Raw genomic sequence first — 26411 nt, 5'->3', positions numbered from 1 at the left:
TCAGCAGGAACAGTATGGCGTGGCACAGAGCCAAAGAGACAGCAATATTCCAGATAAACTACAAAATGTAGCTTGATGCACATTAGGAGCATAAAGACAGTAAGATCCAAGATTAAGTGGTGTGTGTTTTGGAGTCAAAGACAGCAAGATCCCAGTTTAAATGTATGATGTGACCATTCACACTGAAGCACAGAGACTGCAAAAACTAAAATAAAGCAAACGGTGTGATGCATGTGGGAGCCAGAGAGACCATCAAGTTTCCTGGTTTAAGAGTACAGTGTGCTATGCTGCATGCTAGAACACAGAGACAGCAAGATTCCAGCTGAAATGTGAGGTGTGAGCATGTGTTGGAGCTAAAGAGCAACATCCCAGGTTAGATGATGTATCTGTTTGACCTGGAGGATGACAGATGCTGGGCTAAACATACTGTGTACATCGAATCATAGAGAAGGATAAAGCAAACTTTTTATGTCATCTCATTACAATTTGCCCCTTATTACAGAGCAGGATATTAGGGTTTCTGCCATATTCTCCTCTTCCTGCTGAAGGTCGGTGGGAATGCACATAAAATTTGGATAAGACATGAGGAAGAGTCACTTGCAATATGTCCAGAGACAGCAGATACCCGTGGAAGGCCACTGCTGCTCAAGTCACTGAAATTGAAAGTTTACAGAGGGGAGAAAATCCTAACAATATCTCAATCTGTAAATGTTAATTTTATTTAATAACACCTTACTTTGTACTTTAGTAGTTTAAAAATATTACGTAGAAGACTGAATTTTAAGTTACTGCTTATATGCAGGAAAGGAAATAACTTGCTCTTCTGCTTTATAACTGAAGAAGCCATTACCTTGAGATAATCAAAATGTAACCATTAGTTTTAATGTCCTCTAACAACAGAACATTTGCACACAGCAACAACAAAGGCTTTGAAGTTCCAACACCTGGCTGGAAAAGTATTGGAATGGATACTTAAGGAAAAGAACAGATTCACAGGTTCATTCTTTGTCAATAGAATGAAAAAAATCATGACAGCTATGAGGCTGCACATTTATTACAGGAACTTGAGAACTCAGGCAGAGGTCTGAAACAAAAAACACAAAAAGTACTGAAGGACATCAGTGAGCTCTTGTGGAGATAGGAACAAATGAACAAATGGCATGCTGTTGACTGGGCAACAGGTCTAGACAGAACCACTTAGCCACAGGCAGCAGATACAGAGAAGCTCTCTCATTGCTTCTGCTCTCTCCAAATCCGCTCGCCTTAACTAATGCACCAATGTTTTGAATTAATTGTAAGTACTAATTTTTTTTAACATAGGTTATTTTTTATATTTTGTTTCAACTGCTTGAAAATGTCTCTAACCATCAGTGGTATTCTAAAAGCCATCAGTAGGCCATGAAAGAGACCTTAACCTCCTGTTGTCTGTTGTCGCTTACAGCTTGCAGAATGATTACAGCAGTCATACTAGAAGAAGCCACACGGTTACAAAAATTTTGTTTCCCTTTGATCTGCCATGGATGGTGATCACCAGATGTGGAAGAGGCTCAGTATGATCCAGCCCATTTAATTCTTTCTCTTTCTACAGATGCTGCCTGCCGTGTTGTGCATTTCTAGCTCTCTATTTTTTTCAGATTTCCTGCTTTTTAAAACAATCACATTTTTCTACCAAAGACTAACAGAGATATGAGAAAGCATTTGTCTAGATAAGTCTGTTGAAGCAGATCAGTTTTAGACAGAGGAGTGAAGAACTTGCAAAGATGGGAATCTAGAGTTCATGATCAACAAAGAAAAGTACTGTACAATACTTTTTCTGTTCCTGCAATGCATTTTTATTCCTAATTGCTGGAATTGAGCATATCTAATAGAGTTTAAATAAGACATAATACGTTAGTGCTTCATTTTACAGAAATATTTTTGATTCATTTTTTACCTTTGTTAACTTCTATATTTATTCAGCCTGTGAATACATCTCTTCACCATGGTGCTATGTTTATAAAGTACCAAAGAGCACTGAAATTTGAGGGATTTGTCGGAGGGGTGAGGGCACATTCATGGAATACTTGAAGAGGACTGAATGAACAATATTGGAACAAATCCATTTTTGAAATAGGATTTTCAAAATGGAAACTTTATTCTTTGCTTTCTCTATTATCACCAGGGTCATTCAGCTTAGCTGGTTTCCCTGTTAGGTTTCATACTGATCTTCATACTGATAATAAGCAGCACAGGGATTATTTTGTATCATAAACTAACAGGTGGTTATCCCTTTTATGATCCAGCATTGAATTTTCCCTCAAAAGCTGATTGTATCATTCAGTATTAATGCACTATTCTTGAAAATTATATATAACTGAATGAGGTAGTGCTCATTTAAACAGAAACGCTTTCAGAAAACAAATATGTGTTGTAACAAACTGCTTAATATCTGGACCCATGTTGGATTATTATTATAATGTTACAACTAATAAAGGACCTTTAAAGAAAATGTATCTAATTATTCAATGGAAGTTTTCAAAATATTAATTATATTTTATATGGTTATCTGTCTTTCTCATTTGGATCACTTCCCTTCCATCAGCAAATCATGATTCTAATATGTCCTATCCCATTTCTATCTCTCTGCTATCCCGTTGGATCCATTGGCCATCCTCGGGCAGCCAGAGAGCTCGCCCACTCTCAACGTGTACAATATATTCCAACTATGTTTGGGAAAATAGAAGGCACAGACTAGTACCTTATACAATTCTGTTCCTTGAACACCATTGCCATTCCTCTCCGTGGGAAATGTCTGAAATTAATCCAGAATAATTATACTCCCGGTGTTATGTTTGACTCTATTGATCATTCTACGTTTTGATGTTCTACAAGCCCTGTCTAAACATTTTCTGCCAAGGTCCAAAGCTCTAGACGTCCCTTCATCAATAACTTTCACTCTCTCTCTCTCCCTTCCTTCCTCTACGTCGCATCTACAAAATGGTGAGAAAGGCCAATACTGTACACAAAGTACAAAGATTGATGCAAGCAGGGAGCAGAAATGAGGATCACAAAGAACATGGTAGTTAATGAGTTAAAAATTGTGAAGGAAAGAATAACATCAGTAAGAAATCCTTGCAGGAAGGTTTGCTACTGCCCCATGAAAGTAGGGTTTAAACTAGCTTTGCAAGGGGATGGGAACCAGCGACAGAGCAGATAGTGAAGTGGTTGTGAGGAAAGATATATACAAAGTCTACATAAGTCTACATATTCTCATAAGCCTACATACAAAGTCAGGAATCGAAAGGTTGAGCATGGTGGGGCTGATGTTCTGAATTGTGTATAGTTCAATGCAAGGGGTATTGTAGGAAGGACACATAGGTTTAGGGCATGGAACTATGACATTGTAGCCATTAGTGAGCCTGATTGTAGGAGGAAAGGACTGGCAGCTCAGTATTCCAGGTTTGATTGTTTTAGATGTGACTGAGCAGGAAGGATTAAGAGGGCAGAGGTGACATTACTAGACAGGTAAAATATCAAGGTGATGTTCAGACAGGACACACTGGAAGAAGTTACCAGGAAAGTTGATAAGGGCAAGGCAATGGATGTTGTCTACATTTGTTTCATGTGGACAAACATCCATTGCCTTATCTTCAGCATTTTTCTAAGGTTCAGCTGCTTGGCATTCATAGAAACATAGAAAACCTACAGCACAATACAGGCCCTTCGGCCCACAAAGCTGTGCCAAACATGTCCCTACCTTAGAACTACCTAGGCTTTACCCATAGCCCTCTATTTTTCTAAGCTCCATGTAGCCATCCAGGAGTCTCTTAAAAGACCCTATTGTTTCCACCTCCACCACCACAGTAGGCAGCCCATTCCACGAACTCACCACTCTGCGTAAAAAACTTACCCCTGACATCTCCTCTGTACCTACTTCAAAGCACCTTAAAACTATGCCCTCTCGTGCTAGCGATTTCAGCCCTGGGGGAAAGCCTCTGACTATCCACACGATCAATGCCTCTCATTATCTTGTACACCTCTGTCAGGTCACCTCTCATCCTCCGTCGCTCCAAGAAGAAAAGGCTGAGTTCACTCAACCTATTCTCATAAGGCATGCTCCCCAATCCAGGCAACATCCTTGTAAATCTCCTCTGCACCCTTTCTATGGTTTCCACGTCCTTCCTGTAGTGAGGTGACCAGAATTGAGCACAGTATTCCAAGTGGGGTCTGACCAGGGTCCTATATAGCTGCAACATTACCTCTCGGCTCTTAAACTCAATCCCATGGTTGATGAAGGCCAATAAACCGCATGCCTTCTTAACCACAGAGTCAACCTGTGTAGCAGCTTTGAGTGTCCCACGGACTCGGACCCCAAGATCCCTCTGATCCTCCACACTGCCAAGAGTATTAACATTAATGCTATATTCTGCAATCATACTTGAGCTACCAAAATGAACCATCTCACACTTATCTGGGTTGAACACCATCTGCCATTTTTCAGCCCAGTTTTGCATCCTATCAATGACCCACTGTAACCTCTGACAGCCCTCCACACTATCCACAACACCCCCAACATTTGTGTCATCAGCAAATTTACTAACCTATCCCTCCACTTCCTCATCCAGGTCATTTATAAAAATCACGAAGAGTAAGGGTCCCAGAACAGATCCCTGAGGCACACCACTGGTCACCGACCTCCATGCAGAATATGACCCGTCTACCACCACTCTTTGCCTTCTGTGGGCAAGCCAGTTCTTGATCCACAAAGCAATGTCCCCTTGGATCCCATGCCTCCTTACTTTCTCAATAAGACTTGCATGGAGTACCTTATCAAATGCCTTGCTAAAATCCATATAGACTACATCTACTGCTCTACCTTCATCAATGTGGTTTGTCACATCTTCAAAAAATTCATTCAGGGTTGTAGCAAATTGGATGAGACATTGGTTTTGTGGGAGAAGCCAGAAAGTGGTAGTAGATAGTTGTCTCTTTGACTGGAGGCCTGTGACTAGTGGTTGGCCACAGTGATTGGTGCAGGGTCTGTTGTTGTCTTCTATATCAACGATATGGTTGACAATGTGGTAAACTGGATCAGCAAATTTGCGGCTGACACCAAGACTGAGGGTGTAGTGGACAGCAAAGAAGACTATCAAAGCTTGCAGAGGGATCTGCTCCATCCGACTAATGGCAGATGGTATTTAATGAAGACAAGTGTGAGGTGGTGCACTTGGGAGGACAAACCCACATAGGACTTATACAGTCAGGGGTAGAACACTGAGGAGTGCATCGAACAGAGGGGTCCGGGAGTACAGATCCACAATTCACTGAAAGTAGTGTCACTGGTAGATAAGGTCATTAAGAGAACTTTTGACACATTGGCCTTCATAAATCAATGTACTGAATACAGGAGTTCGGATGTTATGTTGAAGTTGTATAAGGCATTGGAGAGATCTAATTTAGAGTACTGTCTGCTATTCTAGTCACTTGCCTACAGGAAAGATATCAATAAGATTGAAAGCATTCAGCGAAAATTTACAAGACGTTTTCAGGACTTGAGACCTGAGTTACAGGGAAAGGTTGAATAGGTTAGGACTTGATTCTCTAGAGCGTAGGAGAATGAGGGGAAATTTGATAGAGGTATACAAGATTATGAGGGGAGTAGATAGGTTAAATGTAAGTAGATTTTTTCCATTGAGGTTAGGTGAGTCTAGATCTGGAGGTCATGGGTTAGGGGTGAAAGGTGAAATGCTTAAGGGGAACATGAGGAGGATCCTCTTTACTCAGAGGGTGGTGAGAGTGTGGAACAAACTGCCAGCAGAACTGGTGGATGTGGGGTCGATTTCAACAGTTAAGAGAAATTTGGACAGGTACATAGATGGGAGAGGGATGAAGGCCATGGTCTGGTGCAGGTTGATGGGACAGATTAGAGGGACTGAAGTGCCTGTGTCTGTGCTGTAGTCCTCCCTGACTCTCAAATAAGGAGAAGAGAAAACTGTAAAGGAGAACAAGCATCGTATGAAAAATCAAAGCTTATTTTTGCAAGCTGACCACAGGACCTAAACCCACACAATGTTTATGACAATAAGAAGAGAATGTCTAGGAGAAGGTGGTGCTATATGCCAAGCACAAGCACCGAGCTCCTGAGGTATGGACAGATTGTGAAAAGATACTTCACAACAGGAGAGTCTGCATGACTTGCCATTTCTTAATTATATTGAGAAAAACATTATCCAACATTGCTTCCTTAGACCCTAAGAGACCTGGTTGTTTCAGAAAGCAATTCCAAATATTTGAGTGCTTTCCTTGGCATTGATTTCTCCTGCTTTTTATATCATCGCTTTTTTACCTGTCAGTTAAATTTCCAACATTACTATGTTGGCTGTAATAGATCTCTTAAGAATAAGATTCCTAAATCAATTTGGATCTTTTGTATCCTTTGAAACAATTTCAATATGAAGCTGGGTAGGGAACTGAAGAAAGCATTTGGTATGCTTGCCTTTATAAGCTGGAGCTTTTAGAAAAGTTGAGAGGTCATATTAGAGCTGTGGAAAATGTTTAGACTACACTTGGAGCATGGTATACAGCTCTGGTCATCATACCACTGGAAGGATGTGGTTTAGAAAACAGATAAAGTACTGAAGAGATTCACCAGGATATTGAAGTGTCACTGACCTGAAATACCAACTCTGTTTCTCTTTCTACGTGCGCTTTTACAGCACATTTTCTGTATTTATTTCAGATTTTTGCGTTTGCATTTTGATTTTCAGTTAATGCTTTCCTTGCACTGAAAGAGTTGTTTCAATATTTAGTTAACTGTTACAGCATAGAAGGGGGCCATTCAGCTAGTGGAGTTCATACTGGATCTCTCTGAAAGCAATTCAGTCAATCCAGTGACTTCAGACTTTAGTCAATTCAGACCTCTCTCCATAACCCTACAGATTCATTTTGTTGAAAAACTAGAGACGTTAGTTTCAGAAGTAGGAAATTCAATAGAGATTTGAGGTAGGATTGTTTCACCCTGAAGATGGTTCAGAAATAGAATTTACTTCCTAAAATGATGATGGTGGCAGATATGTTCACAATATTTAATGTATTTAGATGAGAAGGGCCTGGAAGATAATGAACTTACTGTGAGAACACAAATTATTATGGATCGGTAGTTGATGGCCAACATGAACCCATTGGGCTGATGACCCTGTTTCCCTGCTGTAAGTCTATGACATTAATGAAATGGATGCTAAAGTTAAACCCAAAATACTGGAGATCAGATGAAAACATATTTTAATAGAGTTTAATAAACTGACAAACTGAAGTTCAAAAACAGGATTATGGAGGCAATATATAATATCTTGTAATAAAAACTCTATAAATGATCATAAACACAAAGATTGCTATCTTAGAACCAGATATAGGTTTGACTCACTGGTTGGCTTTTTGGCACATCATAGACACCTTCCTTCTGATGGCTTGTGGGCACCTAAATATAAAATAAGCAAATAGATATTCCAATTAATACATGCACAAACAGGGATGAGAAAGAGATGGACCAGGTGCAGGCGGATGGAATTAGCTTAGATTGGCCTCATAGTCAATGCAGACACTGCAAGTCAAAAGGCCTGGTCTTTGCAGTATTGCTCTATCTTCAATATTCTATGCAGTCAGAGGCATTAGAAGTCTGGCATCTCTTCCTGGAAGTACAGTAGCACTTAACTGGCAGCCAATTTTGCCCCATTCTCTGTTACAGATTTGGCAAAAATGGGGCAGATGTAGACTTTAAGGTAAGATACACAGAAGCTCTGCCTAAGAAAATGTATGCAACTTGCACTTAAAAATGTCTGTTTGACTTCAAGCACTCTACTAACAGCTGTTGATAAACACAGTGTAAATCGTCTCTGGCTCTTTGCTCTTAAACCACTTGACTTGCTTCCAATTTCCAACAATACTTTTTTGAAGAAGTGCATGAAATGAGCCTGGAATAATTTTTATCTCATTTTCCTTCAGTAAGAAAATCAATTCTCAACTCAGTGATCCATTATAGAGAAGTGGCTAAGGTCTGGAATTTATCAGTCCTGGGGAGCAGAGTTATATTACTGTGTACAACACCATGGTGTAAAACATAATGCTGGTCTTTTGTTATTAGATATATAGCTGAAATCAATCCCAAATCTACGTCAAATATGGTTCCCAGAAATATTAATTTAATTCTTATCAAGATGATCTTAATAAAATTGATTTCTAATATTCTAATATTTTAATTACATTTTCTAATAATAAAGAAATGCAAATGGTGGCTATTATCAATAGGTAATTATCCAGTTATTCATAAGTAGAGTATAATATATTAAAGGTATACATTGTTAGGAGTTCACCCTATGATAACCTGGTTTCAATAGTTCATACCAACGCAATAGTCACTCCGACACTTCATTCAGGCCAAATGAACCACACATGCTAGTCGGTAACAAAGGACTAGGTTGCAGGAGGCGGGTGGATGGGTGACTGTCAGGAGAGGGAAATGGAACAGGCAGAGAGTGCAGAGTACCCCTGTGACCATTCCTGTCAGTAACAGGTATACCATTTTGATTAATGTTGGAGGGAGAACAGGATGACCTACCAGGAGAAAGCCGCAGAGACAAGTTCTCTGGTTCTAGGTCTGGCTCTGAGGTACCTTTTTTCTACGAATGACATAGGCAAGAAAAGGGATGAGATCCTTAAGAGAGACTTTAGGGAGCTAAGTAGGAAGCTGAAAAGCAGAACCTCAAAGGTAAAAATCTTTAGACTGCTGCATTAGAATTTAGAGCATGGCTCAGTGTAGGGAATTATGATGTTGTAGCTATTACAGAGACATAGCTGACACGGGGAGAGGAATGGCTACTGGATTTTCTGAGGTTTTAGTGTTTCCAAAGGGACAGGGAGGGAGAGAAAAGAGATGGGGGTGGCATTGCTAATCAGGGATGCTATCACAGTTGCAGAAAAGGAGGCTGTCATGACTACTGAGTCACTGTGCGTGGAAGTCAGAAACAGGAAGGGAGCAATAACTCCGTTGGAAGTATTCTACAGATCCCTAGTAGCAAAACAGACACTGAGGAGCAGATCAGGAGACACATTTTGGAAAGGTGCAAACATAACATAATGTTGTCATAGGTGACTTCAACTTCCCTAATATAGATTGGCATCTTCTTAATGCAAAATGTGTAAATGGGGCAGAATTTGTTAGGTGTGTCCAGGAAGGACTCCTGACACAATATGTAGACAGATTGCCATGCTGGATCAGGAAGGACTCCTGACACAATATGTAGACAGGTTGACCAAAGGAGAGGCCATGCTGGATCAGGTTCCAGGCAATGAAGCTGGTCAGATGACAAATCTCTGGGTGGATGAGCATTCAGAGAGAGCAATCACAACTGCCTGACGGTTACTGTAGGGGTAGGAACAGATGGCATGGACTTCAAGGAGTCCTTGGAGAGTAGGATTAAGGAAAGCAAGGTTTTCTACAGAATGTAAAGAACAGGAAGATGAGTAAAGTGAGGGTAGAACCGATCTGCGATAAAAGGTGAAACGTGCCTGGAGTCAGAAGTGGTAGGGATGTCCTGAATGAATACTTTGCTTCAGTATTCACCAGTGAGCGGGATCTTGACAAATATGAGGACAGTGTTGACCAGGCTAATATGCTGAAACTTGTCAATGTTAAGAAATAGGATGTGCGGGAACTTTTGAAAAACATTAAGATAGTTAAGTCACAGAAACAGAGTGGATATGCCCTCAGGTTACTATGAGAAGTGAGAGAAGGGATTGCTGCACCTTTTGTGATGATTTTTGCATTTTCACTGGCCACAGGAGCAGTACCAGAAGACTGGAGGATGGCAAATGTTATTCCTTTGTTCAAGAAACTTAATATGGATAGCCCTAGGAATTATAGATCAGTGAGTCTTACTTCAGTGGTGGTAAAACTTTTGGAGAAGTTTCTTAGCGGTGGGATTTACAAGCATTTGCAGAAGCATTGTCTGACGAGGATTGCCAGAATGGGGCACGTCATACCTCACAAGCCTGATTGAACTCACTGAGGAAGTGACAAAACAAGTTGTTAATGTTAGAGCAGTGGATGTGGTAAACAGATTCAGTGACGGGATTTGGAGATCTTGAATGCAGAGCCTTCTGAAGTGGAGTGAATATATTCAGAGATGAGCAAGGGATCTTAGTTGGAAGTGTGACACGAATACACATAGATTACGATGTAGCTGTCTTGTGCTGGCACCAGTGGAATCAGCAGTTGGTCTGCCACCCAGGAGTGAGAGAGATAAGGAAAACAACGGAGCAGCATGGGGAGATGTTAATGAAGGAAAGAGAGCTGTCAAGAGCGGCTCCCCCTTTGAACCCTGAACTGTTTGAAGTGATGGACAGGCGATACCCCAGCAGGGGGATAAAAAGGGACAGGTTCGCTAAGGCACACCCACGACACCCGAGGTAACAAGACCCTGGAAGCGGTGCGTCTCTCACAAGTCGGTGGGAAGTACCGGGCCATAAACGCACAGGGTGGAAAGGCACGATCGGTGGGAACCTGGTGTGTGTCCACCCTTGCCTGGGTGCCAGGTTCAGCGCAGGGAAACGATCGTATCTGGAAACGGAGGGGTCACGGTCGGTGACCTCAGATGACATCACAAAGGACTCGCCTGACAGCTGACTGCGAAGGTCTGTGTGTGGAAGCCGTTTGAATATTCATTCGTTTTTGCTCTCTCTCTCCTTCCCCCACACTGTCCACCTCCCACGGCAGCGTTTACTGCGAACTGAACTGAACTTTGCGTCACTTTGAAACTGGTCATTTGCCCCTAGACAACCATTAGAGCTTGATTGATCCTGTTATCTGAATTCTGTGTACATGTATGTTTATCATTGCTGAACTGTTGCATTCATTATCCTTTTGATTAGAGTACTGTGTTGCTTGTTTCTTTAATAAAACTTTCTCAGTTCTAGTAATCCAGACTCCAACTGAGTGATCCATTTCTGCTGGTTTGGCAACCCAGTTATGGGGTACGTAACATAAGTGGGGTTCTCGTCCGCGATTTTGAACGCTAAATTTGGGACGGAGTAAATTGACTGGGTCAAAATTCCCAAAAGAAAGAAAAGACAAACAGCAGAAATGGAGGCTGAGGAAATTATAAAGGCGCGAACTTGGAGGCATTAGAGGATGCCAGGAAATCGGAATTGGTAGCTGTGGCCAAATGGTTGAATCTTGCTAAGGGGAAGTCGACAATGAGGAGAGAGGAGATACACAGAACTATCGTAGAGCACTATGTATCAAAAATGTGTTTCCCCAAGGCGAGCTGGAGGTGGTGTCTATTGAAAAACCTGCCGGAGACGCGGTACAGGTACAGCTTGAAAAACGGAGACTCGAGCAAAGAGTTCCGGGTACGACAGTTGGAGCGAGAAGAGAAGGAAAGAGAGTTAGAAAGGCAAGAGAAAGAGAAAGAGTTAGAAAGGCAGGAGAGAGAGGGGGAGAGAGAGAGACAGTGGGAGCGAGAGGAGAAACAGAGGGAAAGGGAATTCGAGCTGGAGAAGTTAAGGTTAAGGGCGGAGCAGGGGCTCGTGCCGAACCAAGGTGGAGGGTTCCGGGCGACCCAGGAGGTTAGGCTGGTTCCCCCATTTGACGATACCAACGTGGATCGGTACTTTCTCCATTTTGAAAAAGTGGCTATAAGTCAGGACTGGCCGAGGGATAAGTGGGTTGTTTTGCTTCAGAGTGTACTGAAAGGGAAAGCCCAAGAAGCTTACTCAGCTTTGTCCGCGGAAGATGCCCAGAGGTATGAGGTGGTGAAAGAGGCCATCCTCAGGATTTATGAGTTGGACCAGGAGGCATACCGGCAGAGGTTGTGGAATGTGAGGAAGCAGTGGGACCACACGTATTTGGAGTTTGCCCGTGAGATGCAGACATATTGTGAGCGTTGGTGCGCCTCGAAGGGGGTAGAGGGGGATTATGACAGACTGCTACAGCTGATCCTGATTGAGCAGTTTAAAGGTTGTGTCCCTGAGGGTATGAGACCCTACCTAGATGAGAAAGAGGCAGCAACGTTAGCCGCAACTGCTAAGTTAGCGGATGAGTATGCGTTGACGCATAAAATGAAGTTTGCTCCGAGTAAAGGCTACCAGAAGGGTAGTCAGGACGGCGGGGAGAGTCCGCCGGAAAAGTCAGAAAGTAAGCCGGGGACTAGTGAGAAGGATAAGGTAGACCGGGAGCAGTCTAGTAGGAAGTCTCCTGGGGTCGTCTGTTATAATTGCGGGAAAGTCGGACACTTTGTGTCCAGGTGCTTTGCCCCAAAGAAGGAGACGGGAAAAGGAAAAACGGCAATTTTGACTGGCTGTATCGAGCTGGTAAACGAACCGCTAGGGAAGGACAGGTCTGCCAAAGTTCAGGAAGGGCGCGAGAGGTTTATCTTGGCCGGATTGGTGTCAGTGAAGGAGGGGTTAAACCCAGTTCCAGTGCGGATCTGGAGAGACACGGGAGCGTGTCAGTCACTGATACTGAAGAGTGTATTAGAGTTTAGCTCAGAGACCCAGACTGGGGAGGTCAAGGTCAAAGGTATTGGGGGAGGGACAGAGACAGTCCCTTTGCACCAGGTACACTTACAAAGCAACCTGGTCTCTGGACTAGTCACGATCGGGGTGAGGTCCGAATTACCGATGAAAGGCGTGGAAGTCTTGCTCGGTAATGACGTCGCCAGGGGAATCATGTTCCCAGCTGTGAGATTGACAGGTCAGCCTGCCAGCATTGAGGCCCCGCCCATGGACTCACAGGTTCATCACGGGACCACAGTAGTAAATTTAGCTGAGACGTTTCTGCCAGCCTTGTACGAGAAGGGGGTAGAAAGTGAAAAGAAGGAGTGCAGTGAGACAAGAGGTAGTGAGGGAGCTGAGATAGACTTAGCATTAGCCAGGAAAGAACTTATGCAGGCGCAGGAACGAGACGAGGGGCTGATGGTTTTGGTGGAGGAGGAAGTGCTAAGGAAGAAAGGGAAACCAAGTACCGTACCCGCAGGTGAGGAATGGGGGGTGGTGCAAAAGAGTTATGGGGATGAGATTTTTAACCTGGCCCACAAGGTACCCCCCGGTGGACAATTTGCGGTGCTGGAGGAATCAGCTGGTGGAATCATGAAAGAGGTTTACCGGCTGCCCAGGAGGAAGGATGTTATTGATTATGACCGACGCGAACTGAAACGGTCACAGGCTTTTGATATGCTAACAAACCTAGGCGGAGTTAGCGCGGAAATCAATGAAGCTAGGGTCCCCCTGATAAGAGAAAAAAACCATCTTGAAAAGATGAGTATGGTATTGACCAGATGGGAGAAGGCTATTGTTTTGGCCAGCTCTGCTGATAAGGTCTCTCCCTTAATCCCTGAACAAAGCGACTCTTTAGGAGAAGTAATTAAACGACTCGCACCCGTGTGTTTGATTGTCCCGAGGCGATGCAAAGAACTGGGACGTTGGGTTGTGTTTGTTACAATAGGTCAGCATAGCAAGCAACATCCATATAGAATGAGTAATTCAGTGACTAAAGGGCTGACGAACACAGAGGTGTGTATTGGCAATTTAATACGGCTGTCTGAGGCCAGCTTGAGAGTGAACCTTGGAAAAAATGAGTTCAGCCACACGAAGGTCACTTATCTGGGAATTGTGGTGACACAGGGGCAGCTGGCAGCGATGCAAGCTACAGTGCAGGCTATCGCTGACCTCCCATCCCCGACAGACAAGAGGGCCCTCAGAAGGCTCTTGGAGATGGTGGGGTACTGTAGGAAGTTTTGCAATAACTCTACGGTCACTACCCCTCCCCCTCCTACTAAGCCCTTGAGAGAGAAAACTAAGTCGGAATGGGACGACCCTTGTTATTGTGGTCTGGGACAAAACCAAATGAGAGGTTACATTGATCGCAATTCATCAGTGTTTTTGGCCACTATGAAGTTTGCTAAGTTGGAGCCTGGTCTAAAGGATTATTAATAACACATATAAAAGGAACAGAAAATGTGATGGCTGACTGTCTGTCAGGTGTTGACAACTTCAAATTCGCTATATTAGCCAAATAGCTGATAAAGATGTATATTTGTGTGTGTATCAAATAATGTATTTATGTTTGTAATTTTTACCCCCCCGGTAAAAATCCTTAAAGGGGGGAAGTGTGACAAGAATACACATAGATTAAGATGTAGCTGTCCTGTGCTGGCACCAGTGGAATCAGCAGTTGGTCTGCCACCTGTTTTCAGGAGAGAGAGAGATAAGGAAAACAACGGAGCAGCATGGGGAGATGTTAATGAAGGAAGGAGAGCTGTCAAGAGCGGCTCCCCCTTTGAACCCTGAACTGTTTGAAGTGATGGACAGGCGATATCCCAGCAGGGGGATAAAAAGGGACAGGTTCGCGGAGGCACACACACGACATCCGAGGTAACAAGACCCTGGAAGCGGTGCGTCTCTCACAAGTCGGTGGGAAGTACCGGGCCATAAACGCACAGGGTGGAAAGGCACGATCGGCGGGAACCCGGTGTGTGTCCACCCTTGCCTGGGTGCCAGGTTCAGCGCAGGGAAACGATCGTATCTGGAAACGGAGGGGTCACGGTTGGTGACCTCAGATGACATCACAAAGGACTCGCCCGACAGCTGACTGCGAAGGTCTGTGTGTGGAAGCCGTTTGAATATTCATTCGTTTTTGCTCTCTCTCTCCTTCCCCCACACTGTCCAACCCCACGGCAGCGATTACTGCGAACTGAACTGAACTTTGCGTCACTTTGAAACTGGTCATTTGCCCCTAGACAACCATTAGAGATTGATTGATCCTGTTATCTGAATTCTGTGTACATGTATGTTTATCATTGCTGAACTGTTGCATTCATTATCCTTTTGATTAGAGTACTGTGTTGCTTGTTTCTTTAATAAAACTTTCTTAGTTCTAGTAATCCAGACTCCAACTGAGTGATCCATTTCTGCTGGTTTGGCAACCCAGTTACGGGGTACGTAACAGAGGAATGAGGAGAACCAGGAAGAATTTTAAAATCTGAATGAGAATTTTCAAAATAGGACATCATTAAATTGGGAAATGGTGTAGGTTAGAAAATACAAGGCTAATGGAAAGATAGGATTGGTGCATGCCAGAACATTTGGGACAAAATTTGCATGATCTGAATTTTACAGTGTGTATAAAGAGACCACTCAGAAGGGCATTGGAATAATCATGTCTCGTGATAACAACCAATGAAGTGGCCACAGTGTTGTTGAGGTGAAATTAAGGCAGCCTCTGTAATGGTAGGTAAAATGTAGGACAAATGTGTTATCAAGCAGCCTGTTTGGTTTCAGAAAGTTCCTGGCAAGAATGGTGTAGCTCCAGGAAATGAATTCTGCAAATGGAACTACTGGCAAGTCTTGATCATGCCTGAATTAATTGGAAATGTCTCCTCATCCATAAATGTGCTTGAAAATTTAGAGCTGGGGTGGGTCAGAAAGGGTGATAATTATTTAAAATTGTGTCTTTTCAGAGTCCATATAGAAATTGATATTTCTGGATGAGAATCAACATGTAAATGAAAGGGCCAGGATTTATCTTTGAAGGACATAAAGGCATCCAAAAACAAGCCATCGTTAGTAATTCTTTGCCCAGGGCTGGATAGAAGGAACTGAGCAAAGCAGCCCCAGCAACTAGAAGACTGTGTAGAAGCACTGAGAGACGCAACCGCGATCAATGACTGAAGATGAAGCCTTTATCACCATCATACAGAATATCATAGCTGACTTTGGCTGGAACTGCTACAGTGTTATGGCAGGAAATGAAACCTAATTGACCGTATTAAATCAAGAAGTTCCAAGTGCAAGACTCTGGGGAGTAATGATGTCCTAATTTAAAAATTCTCATCCGGATTTTAAAATTCTTCCTGGTTCTCGTCATCCCTCTGATTGCGATCCCTTACTTGTCACTGGATGTAATCGCTCCACTTCAGAAGGAACATCTGTGGCTTCAAGGTGTCCAAACCCTAGATTTTAGAATTCCCTCACTGAACATCTTTGCCTTTCTAGCTCTCGTTCCTCCTTTGAAGCACAGCTTAACCTATCACATCACTTTAACCAAGGATGTGTGATCTGTCCTCCTGCCCTCTCATTTCCAAGCTACACCTCATCAAAAGACATGACACCAGTTTCAACACTGACAGAACTAAATTTTACCTCATCTCCATTTCTCAAAACTATTTCCAGAATCTTGTTTTCTGTTTACTTACATCTCACTGAATCTTGGGAACTTTTTGTTATTTCAAAGGCACTACAGAAATAGATGCTATTGTGGGATGAAAATGTGTCCTATTGGAGTAATATAGCAATGAATTTATATTGGCATTGGCCTTCACAATTCAAATAAACTCCATGGAAAGTTTCTTTGAATTGTGAAAGGCAATACCAATACTGCATTGAAGTTACTGTAACTGAACGCTCATCTAAAATCAAATTATAATTTCTTTAAGTAAGCCAAAAACAGTGGATTCTGTGTAATCGGGCCATAAGTTAATCAGGGCAGCTGCCTATTTGGGACAACTCTTAAAGAACCAAACTTAATTCAGAAATAGCCAGCATTCGCTTTGTCTATTTGGGAAACCATGCCACTTAAGTGAGACAGGAAAATGTTCCTGAACAATTTCTAACTAATGTTGGTCACATGCACTTGTGTGGCCATTAGACACCACACTGTGCTTAGAGCGAATGGTTTTTAAATAGCTTCGGTTGCGCATGCTTGTACACAAAAAGCAGTGATTCTTGTCATTGATAGTTGGCAAGAAATAAGCACTAAGACAATTTAGAACTGTTTTGCTCACTGCGGTTTCAAGCATTCAGACTTAGAGAGGCCAGAGGTGGCTGGGAGTGAAAATGAAACAATTTTACTACTTCAACATGTTAAAAATTACGATTAATTTGAAGGTATTAACAATTATCTTGAAAGTTACAATGAAAATGAAGATTTGGAGAATACAATGATTGAATGTAGTCCATTACCTGCACTAGGTGTTTGTGCTGATTCTGTTCATTTATAGTCAATCAAAATAGCGCACAATGTGCACTGGATGAATTCCTCCATCATGTGGTATTCTATTTGTTCTGTATTTTATTTAAACACGTAATTATTTTTACTCAGTTAAATGGTAGATTGTCTTTTTTTATTTCTTTTTAACTATTGCCATGAAACTTGGGCTAATGAAGCTAATGAGGCTTGCACTAATTTTATTTGAATCCAAAAAGTTATTCCACATTAATCCGCAAGGTAGAAGTTAATATTTCACATTCTTTCAATTTTTACATTATATTCAGACTTGGAAGACTTGAAATCTTGTTTTGGATCCGAATGGGATATGTACAACTCAATGGACAGTGGAAAATAAGCAAATCAAACATTTTCATGTTTTAAAAAAGATTTTTGCAACACAAGGTCAAGCTCTTGTGACCTTTATAAAGGTACGTGATGGGAATATATACCACACAGTAGAAGTTATACAGGCTTTATCGATAGAGAACAGAATGCTAGCATTGAAGTCAACAGAACAAACTGTTGTAGTGTAATCCAAATTGCCATATACAGCAAACAAAACATTTTAATTGATATGATATTTGTAGTAAATTCTTTCACTATAAACAATGTCCATAATTATTCAAACCATCAGCTTGGAAATGCTGAAATTAAATCGACAGCACAATAAGAGACTGGTTCACTTAGCAACTGTTGCTAATGCATTTACAGAGTCACTGCATCAAATTAGGTTGAATTATTTTCTTGTTTCCTAGACAACATCAACATAAATTGATGTCAGTAGTTATTTTGAAGTTAAATCATATAACTTCTTCAATTTTGTTTAAAGTTGTTTCACACAGTGGCTGTTTTATGCCACCTATTTAACTCTGTCGTAGTGATGTCTTACTGTAATGTCCGCACAGAAACCTGATAAGTGGTGTAAGACTCTTCCTTGTTACTACACTGAGAGGTTGCTTAGTTTGCTATCTGTTAGGCCACAATTATTAACCCATAACATGTTGATCATTTTAATGAAAATTATGCTAAAATGTTTCTGTGAAAATTATGTAAAAAAAAGAAACATTTATACCATCAATATAAACTTCAATATATTGTATTTTTGAGGCAGCATGGTAGTTCAGCAGTTAATGTAATGTTATTACAGCACCAGTGACCCAGGTTTAATTCCACCGCAGTGAGCAAAGAGTTTGTTTGTTCTCCCCATGACCACATGGGTTTTCTCTTGGTACTCTGGTACATATTCCAAAGACATATGGGTTATTAGATTATTTGGTCACATGAGTGTAATGGGGCTGTGCAGCTTATTGAACTGGAAGGGCTTGATACCATGCTGTATCTCTAAATCGAAAATTTCTGTCCTTTGAACACTATTGTTGATTTTCTTAAGAAGTGGGGAACAATATACAGTATATATCACAAAAATGACTCCTTGAATATTTAGATCAAAAGTTTGTACCTGGTAAATGCTCTCCTCTGTTTCACGGATTGGTTCATGTCCAGCTTCAAACACAATGTACTGTGACAGTGCCAGCACAAAGCGGAAAGCAAAAAGGCAAGAGTAGGAAAGCACATGGTGATTTAAGAAGTTGGAGCAAAGAAAAATCAATAGTAAGAGTAAGATCAACAATTTCATAAGACTTTATAGTATAGTTCGATATATAGAGGTACAAGTAAGTGAGAAGCATAGGATCAAAGGCTATCCTGCCGGTTCTCCAGCAACCACTGATTGCTGCTATTAAGGACACTTTCTGTAGGACACCATGGTCAAGAAATTGGATCATTAGCATTTTTTAGTGCAGTTCAGTGTGGGTAAGTTCACACTATTTATCTTCTCAGGGCAAAATTACACCAATCAAGAAACTGGCCCATTTTTTGTGCAATGCACACTATTGCATTTTTCATCACAAATCATGCACTGCATGTTTCTTCCTTTATCAGTACACGCCATTCACTGAACTCTCACAATATCAGTACGGTTTTCTTTTTGCCCTATTTTGTTCTATTTACTTCTGCTTAAAAAGACACTCTGCCGACATCAGGAGACCAGGTTGGGCAGCCTTAGAAATTACTGCAGGTGGCTCAACTTTGCGCAATTTGCTGATGACAAAAAAAAAACTTACTCAGTCACTGGCTCAGAGGTGATAGCTCTTGGCATCACTTCATTCCTGGAGGCACTGATCTGGCTGTGACTGACTATGCAAGCTGGATTGGGACATCGGGATCAAAGATGCAATAAGAAATATGAATGAAGAGTTCTGATTAAGTGTCTGGGCCCAAAACGTTGACTGTTTACTATTTTCCATAGATGCTGCCTGGCTTGCTGAGTTCCTCCTGCCCTTTGTGTGTGTTGCTTGGATTTCCAGCATCTGCAGATTTTCTCTTGTTTGTGATATGAATGAAGCGCCTACTCCCATAAACTTTCAGAGACACTGCATTTTACCAGGAGCTTTCCTTGGTGAATAACATTTTCATAGCTTCCATTATCCAATGCAGTCATCACCACTGCAGGAAGACCTTTAAGCTCTTGCACCTAGACTTTCAATCTCTAAATGGGGGGGGGGAAGGGTTTGGTGGTCAAGATAGTCTTGTCTCACAGTTTGCTATGCACTGCAACGTTACAGTGGTCACTGAGGTCACAGTGATCTTGTATTTGGAAATAGTTAAATACAGTTACACTGATCACAGCAAGAATAGGGGACACCTCAGGCACTGCGATTTGCCTGCATGATTAACTTTCCACAGTACAGACAGCCAGTACCTGCTCTCATGTGCCTAAAAGAACTCCTGTATCAACCCAAACATGTTCCTCAATAGAAATGATTTACAGTTCCTAAATCAACAGGTAGTTGTGGATCTCCAGATATTCCTGATGGTGAAAGCCATGTTTTCCAGGAAGGTACTCAAGCAACAAAATAATGTGACAAGTATGTTGTGGGGATGGCTCTGCCCGGTGGGCTGGGTCCTGGGGTACAAGGGATGCCTTCTACTCCTCTCACCAAATCATGGCTCTACGCAAGCTTCTGGCACTGCTTCCACATGTTTCAGAATGATGGTGTGAATCCACACTGGTTTTCTGCGAATAAATTCCACCGCTTGCATCAGTCCAGTGGTGCCCCGCAGAACGTTCAGCAGATGTGGCAACACTGTAGCATGCTCCACGCTGAACAACCTCAGAACCTGAAGACAGTAGCTGGTGCCGGAGGAGCAGCTGGAGGCTGTGGGGCGGGGTGGAGGTTCAGGCTGAAGGTTGGTAGGACCAAGAGGAAGAGGAAGATGAGGAAAGCTCCCAGGGCATGTCCCAGTAAAATGCTACCAGCCTCATTTCTTGCAGAGTGCAGAACAGGGTTTCACTGCACAGATATTAAGGTACTTTGATAAGGATTCTTCAAATTTATGGACCCCAAACAAGTTTACCCACTTACGCACTCCAATCTTCAACACAGTTCATCAGTACTCAGGTTACACGTAATAAATTATCAAGTACTCCACTTTTAGACCATGTGCACTGATCATAACACTACAGTCAATTAATCCTGAAATAATTGGCTCTAACTCACTTATATATTGTGAGGTTAAAATTTTTTGCTGTTTTGCTTAAATGACTGGGGACTCTCACCTCTGGAGGGACCATTCCTTACTAGATTCTTTCTATACTGATCCTATCTGATCTCCTGCTCCACCTGACACTCTGCTTGGCAGATCTTACTTGATGAGGATTTCCATGTGTCTTTTAGTGAATCTAAGAGCTGTCTTCCTTTCTCTCCTCTGTAAATGCCATAGCTTCACCGGTATTTGACTGCCTTGGGCAAAGCACCTTCAAAGGGATGAAACCCTTCTCAGACTGGTATGCAGCAAAATTGTCTGAAGCAGCAGGAAACAGAATATGTTCTCTCTGGCATTTGAGCTTTAGAACGTTTCTGGGTGCAAACCACTCTAAAATTGTTTCAAATATCTCTGGTCAAATTCACAGTGTTCTGCAAACTGGGTGGACATTAATATTACTTCCAGTGCCACTATGAACACAAAAATGAGCAGAACCAAATTTCTAGGCATAAATAACAAAACAGGACTCAAGTACTGAAATTATTAATCACCTGTGTTTCAATTATGAAAAGATGTCATATATGGGACTTGGAACTTTTCATCGATATTTGGCAAGGGTTTATCTAACTTTAATCTCTAATGCGATATATTTTCTTTCAAGTCTCCTGTACCTTCAACATTTTACTCTTACTTGTTCAGCAAAAACAATGAATTTAAACTTGAATGAGGGAGACGTCAATTATTAATTTTTAAAAATGGTTTGCTAAAGAAATGAGTGTGAGTCTTTTCAATTGTAGCTGACCTCTACTTGAAGCTTCCAATACCCAAAGGTTTTTAAAACAGGTTCAAATCGTTTCAGCCATAAAGCCCTTTACTAAAGAATGATTTTCGTATGTTAATTAGATAGCCGCTTCCTGCAACGCGCTTCTTGAAGCGTAGTTCAGATGGGTAGAGGTGAATTCAATTTGACTGCCTTTCCCTTTAAGATGAAATACTAAAATAAAACTAACAAAAATAGTGGGTTTAAGTGAGAGTCAGCCCTAATCCTGTAGATGGGATTGAACTGTTTGATTGAATTGCTGGCTTTGCCCAGTGTATTTTACAAAAGAAAATCACTAATACCACCTATCAAGGTCAGGCACATATTTGTCTTTCTAGAGGATTATATTCTTTAAGGTGTCACTCGATTTGAGCTTTTGAAGGATTGTGAAACACAGCCAGTATTAGATCAACTCAGACTATCAGAAGACTCATCAGAAGGTGGGTCTTCTCGTACATATGGAATCGATCATCAGGACACTGACTGTATGAACTGAACAATCTTAAAGCTGATAGACAGTGTTAGTCAAAACCCAACTGACTTCTGCTAACATTTTTAGACTCAGTTTCCAGATTTTTCTGTTAGAGAGTTTAACCAAAGGTTGCATCTTCTATGTTTTCCCATCCATTGAATGTGCAACAAAATAATCTTACTCTGTGTACCCAAGCCTTTGTGATTTGTTCAGTCAGTGGGCAGGGCTCCCTATTTGTCTTGCAAAAAGAATAATGCTGTCCCATTGTTTTGGATTTGGTTTCTTTGACTGTACCAGGTGGCTGTAAGGAGTTTATACCTTCTCCCCATGACCGCATGGGTTTCCTCTGCGTGCTCCGGTTTCTTTCCACATTCCAAGGACCTACGGCTAGGTTTAGTAAATTGTGGGCATGCTATGTTGGTGCCAAAAATATGGTGAAACTTGCTGCCTGCCCCAGCACAATCCTCGCTGATTTGATTTGATGCAAATGACGCTTTTCACTGAATGTTTTGATGTACATGTGACAAATAAAGCTAATCTCTTTGAAGAAATAGCCCATTTAATTAAGGTACATGTCCAAAGGATAGCTAGTTGGTAGGTTAATTGATGCTGTAAATTGTCCTAATGTTGTTGGGTGTTAGGAGAATCAGGATGGAGTTGGTTGGCAATAGGCTATAGGGAGATATGTTACAGTATAATTGGTCTGATGAGTGTGCTGCGAAAACTGACATTGATTCAATGAACTGAGTGTCATAAGAGAATGCTAGAAAACTGTTCAAAAGAAGAACATGCGTTTCAATTAAGTCATTGGGTGGTGGTGGCAAATTGGTAAATCGGATTAGTGTTGTCACATGTACTGAGGTACAGAGGAAAGCTTTGCTTTGCATGCCACCTATACAGATCATTTCAAAGCAACAGTGCACTGAGGCAATGCAAGGCAAGTCAATAGCAGAATATAGAATGAGGTGTTACAGTAACAGACAAAGGGTGGTGCAGACAGACAATAAGCTGCAAGGCCATAACAAGGTAGACTGTGAGGTCTTACTTTACTAGGGTTCCATCCAATTGTCTTACAACAGTGGGTTAGAAACTAACCTTGAGCCTGTGGCATGTTCTTTCAAAACAGCTGGTCTTATCATGGGATATAGAAGTCATAAATTCTCCAAGTGTTTCCAGCCAAAGTATAATTTGGGAATGTGGCATTGCCTTGTTGCCAAATAGCACATAGCAAGATCCCAACAACAATGTTGAAACTAATAAACAAATTACTTGTTCTCGGTGGTGTTGTTTGGATAGATTTTCTTTAAATAATGCTGTACAGTTTTCGCATCTATCTCTGTCATGCAGAATCCCCTCATTATTACACCCCCTTTTCCCTATTTTCTCCAGTTACAAACCCCTGAGTTATCTATGCTCCTCTAAAATTCCCAATAGTCTCAGAATTAAAAGCGTCAGTTTGAAATTCCCTTTCTAACTTCCATTTTCTCCTTTAAAACACGCCATTAAACTTCTATTTTTGACCAAGCTTTTAGGCATTTGTCCTATCATCACATGTAGTTGGGTGTCAAATTTTACTTGATGACACATGAGTAGCTTGCTACATTAAATGTGCTTTATAAACACATTATTCTTGTTGAATAGGGTATCTAGTACAACAGTGGGGCGCACAGAAACAATGTACTACTCACGTGAATTCTGTTAGTTACTGTGGTTTTCACCTTCTCCCTGCAATCTGCTCTTCATCTCACAGTCACTTATCCTGAACAGTTTTAAGATTTTGCATTTTGCAGGATCAAATTGGTAAAATTCGGTTGTGGCTACAAATGCCTTAAAATTATTGCACTGATGTGGGATATGAATTCACTACTTTCAGCCTCAGAGCCAACAGTATTAACAGACACCAATTTCAAATTGAAATAGCTGTTGATCTGGATAGAAATGGCCAACCCCCCATGTCATTGATAAAATCAACTACCCATTTCATGCACAGATATCTCAGTAATGGTAACTCAGTTTAGTAAATTTCAATCATTTGGGTTACTGCAACTACAGTGTATTAGAGTTGCTCCTTACTTTAGCCAAAGCATCTCATGTTCTGCTAATCTGGTTCACCATAATTAACAAAATAACAAAACAGGAAAGAAAATAAATCATTTGGTCTTCATAACGGAAAAGACGATTGGAAGACCATCTTCAAAAGGCTCAAAAAGGTGGGATGCATCTCTGAGGAACTCCATCAGTCTGGAACACCCTCTTCTCATTACTACCATTAGGAAGGAGGTACAGGAGCCCGAAGACACCCACTCAATATTTTAGGAGCAGTTTGTTCCCCTCCACCATCAGGTTTTTGAATGGTCCGTGAATTCCTGAACACTACCTCGCTATCTTGCTCTTTTTACAATATTTATTTAGTTACTTTTCTATGCCATAAAACAACAAACTTCATGACATATGTTAGTGATAATAAACCTGATTCTGATTTGGAACTAAGAAGCACTAACGGGAAACAGTCTTAAAATATTTTTGAAACTGGTGAATGCCTAATTGTCATCTAAGTTTTCTCAGTTAGTGGAAGATTTTACTTGTTACATTCAAATGATTAATATTTCAATGAGTAAAACAATGAATTCTAGTATATGTATCAACAAAAGATTATTGAAAATCCAGACTGTTTCTTTATCCCATTGTCAAAAACCATTATGACAATCCCATTAACATTCCAATATTGATTGTATTTATTGAAAATATTTAGATCTCAACTTCAGCAAGAAAGTAAATCCAGACAGATTTATTTATTTATTTTTAAATGAGAAATAGATCTATGTTATTCAATTTACCTGATAGACGGGATCCTCTACATCTTCCTCCAAAATTGTCTGAATTAGAATTAAACAGAAATGTAAAGAGAGAGAGAAAATCAGCACAAGCATAAGCAAATGTTGTTTGGGAAAGTCAAGGTTACAGAATTTGTGAAGTAAAAGAGAAGCAATTATTGATATATTGTAGTCAATTAAAATAGTTCATTTCTGGATTAGTGGTCGGAAAAATTGAAACAAACATAGATCTTAAGGATAATTTCTCTTTAATTTTGTTTCCTTTCGTCTAATCATTATAAGTGATGCAAAGACAACCCCAGATCAAGTAACCATGCTTAACAAAACATGGGTTCCAAAACTAAACAAAAACAATGCTTCATGTAACATTGGGAGAAAAATCTCAACTATACGGGTTCACTAATTAACATTCCATTCTTAGCCTCTGCAAGCGAGACTTCCCATTGAATACAATTATAGCATTGATCTAAAATGGACAGTAAGAGTCCATTCAGAGCTAGATTGAGATAATCAGGATTCTTGACATGCCTTCATAATGAAAGTCCTTAATATCATCTTCTCAAACTATGTCCAAACATAGGGTCAGTGGAAAGCAACAGAATAATTTTAAATACTTCTTCCGATTGAAGTTTAGCATGAAGTTCAATTTTTCAAAATAGAATCCATTGGTACAAGATGGCTATTGTTTTTTTTTGCCATGTTTGCATTCCTGCCCAGACATCCTGACTGAGGTAAAATTTACTGGAATGATGTGGCAAAACAGCTACTTTTACATTTTATATTTGACTACTAATATGAAGATTATGGGAGCAATGAACAACCAAAGAATTGTCTAGACTGGTATAGACACATGCCAGTCGAAAAACTGACCTTTTAGAAATTGAAAAATTGCAAGTCTGCCAGGAAGTTGAGGTGGACCAAAGGAAGCTGTCCCACTTAGGGCATTTTCCAGGAAATTTATTTTCTGATGATTCCGCCCCCCAACTTCCCTCTTTTTCTATTCCCTACTCTGGCCTCTTACTTCTCCTCGCCTGCCTATCACCTTCCCCTGGTGCCCCTGCTTCTTGCCTTTCTCCCATGGTCCATTCTCCTCTCCTATCAGATTCCTTCCTCTCCAACCTTTTACCTTTCCCACCCAGCTGGCTTCACCTATCACCTTCTAGCTAGTATTCCTCTCCCCCCACCATTTTGTTCTGGCATCTCCCCTTCCTTTTCAGTTCCGAAGAAAGGTCTTGGCTTGAGACATTGACTGTTTATTCAGTTCCATAGATATTGCCTGACCTGCTGAGTTCCTCCAGCATTGTGTGTGTGTTGTTCCAGGAAACTGCTTGGACAGATATTGTGAACCAAATCAATGACACCAGATAAATGAAAACAAATATGAGTTTACTGGTGTAAGCAAAGTCAAATATATTTGCTCTTCACTGAGCAGATCTTGAAAGACCATCAACCATGGCAGAAAACAAAGGACAATGCTTTCTGAAAATGATTGGAAAATGGAGTGTGCTGCTTGAGATCTCCATTTCCTCATGACTGAAAGCATTTTAGTGCTTACCTGATAAACTGCCTGTTCACATTGTTTGTCCTTCTGAGCCAACTTTTCCTTCTCTTCTCGAAGCTTCAGTTCATAGATGAGTTGGAAGAGATCTCGTAGATCAAGAATTACAGGTTCAGCCTAACAGTCAAAATGAAAGAAAATAAGGCATAGTCTGCAAATGG

The 26411-nt window shown here is 41.1% G+C and overlaps 1 protein-coding gene across 1 annotated transcript in view; it reads right to left on the bottom strand.

The window, feature by feature from the left end:
• Positions 1 to 26411, bottom strand: part of dab1a (DAB adaptor protein 1a) — a 383120-nt gene that overhangs the window by 81794 nt on the left and 274915 nt on the right. Inside the window, exons 6-8 of the mRNA XM_072274548.1 lie at positions 26248 to 26367; positions 24696 to 24734; positions 7403 to 7456 (exon numbers count right to left, since the gene is read on the bottom strand). Coding sequence (XP_072130649.1) covers positions 7403 to 7456; positions 24696 to 24734; positions 26248 to 26367 — 213 coding nt within the window. The remainder of the gene's footprint in view (positions 1 to 7402; positions 7457 to 24695; positions 24735 to 26247; positions 26368 to 26411) is intronic.

Source organism: Mobula birostris, chromosome 12 (genome assembly GCF_030028105.1).
Source record: "Mobula birostris isolate sMobBir1 chromosome 12, sMobBir1.hap1, whole genome shotgun sequence".
Classification (NCBI taxonomy): domain Eukaryota; kingdom Metazoa; phylum Chordata; class Chondrichthyes; order Myliobatiformes; family Myliobatidae; genus Mobula; species Mobula birostris.
This window is presented reverse-complemented; position numbering and strand designations above follow the sequence as displayed.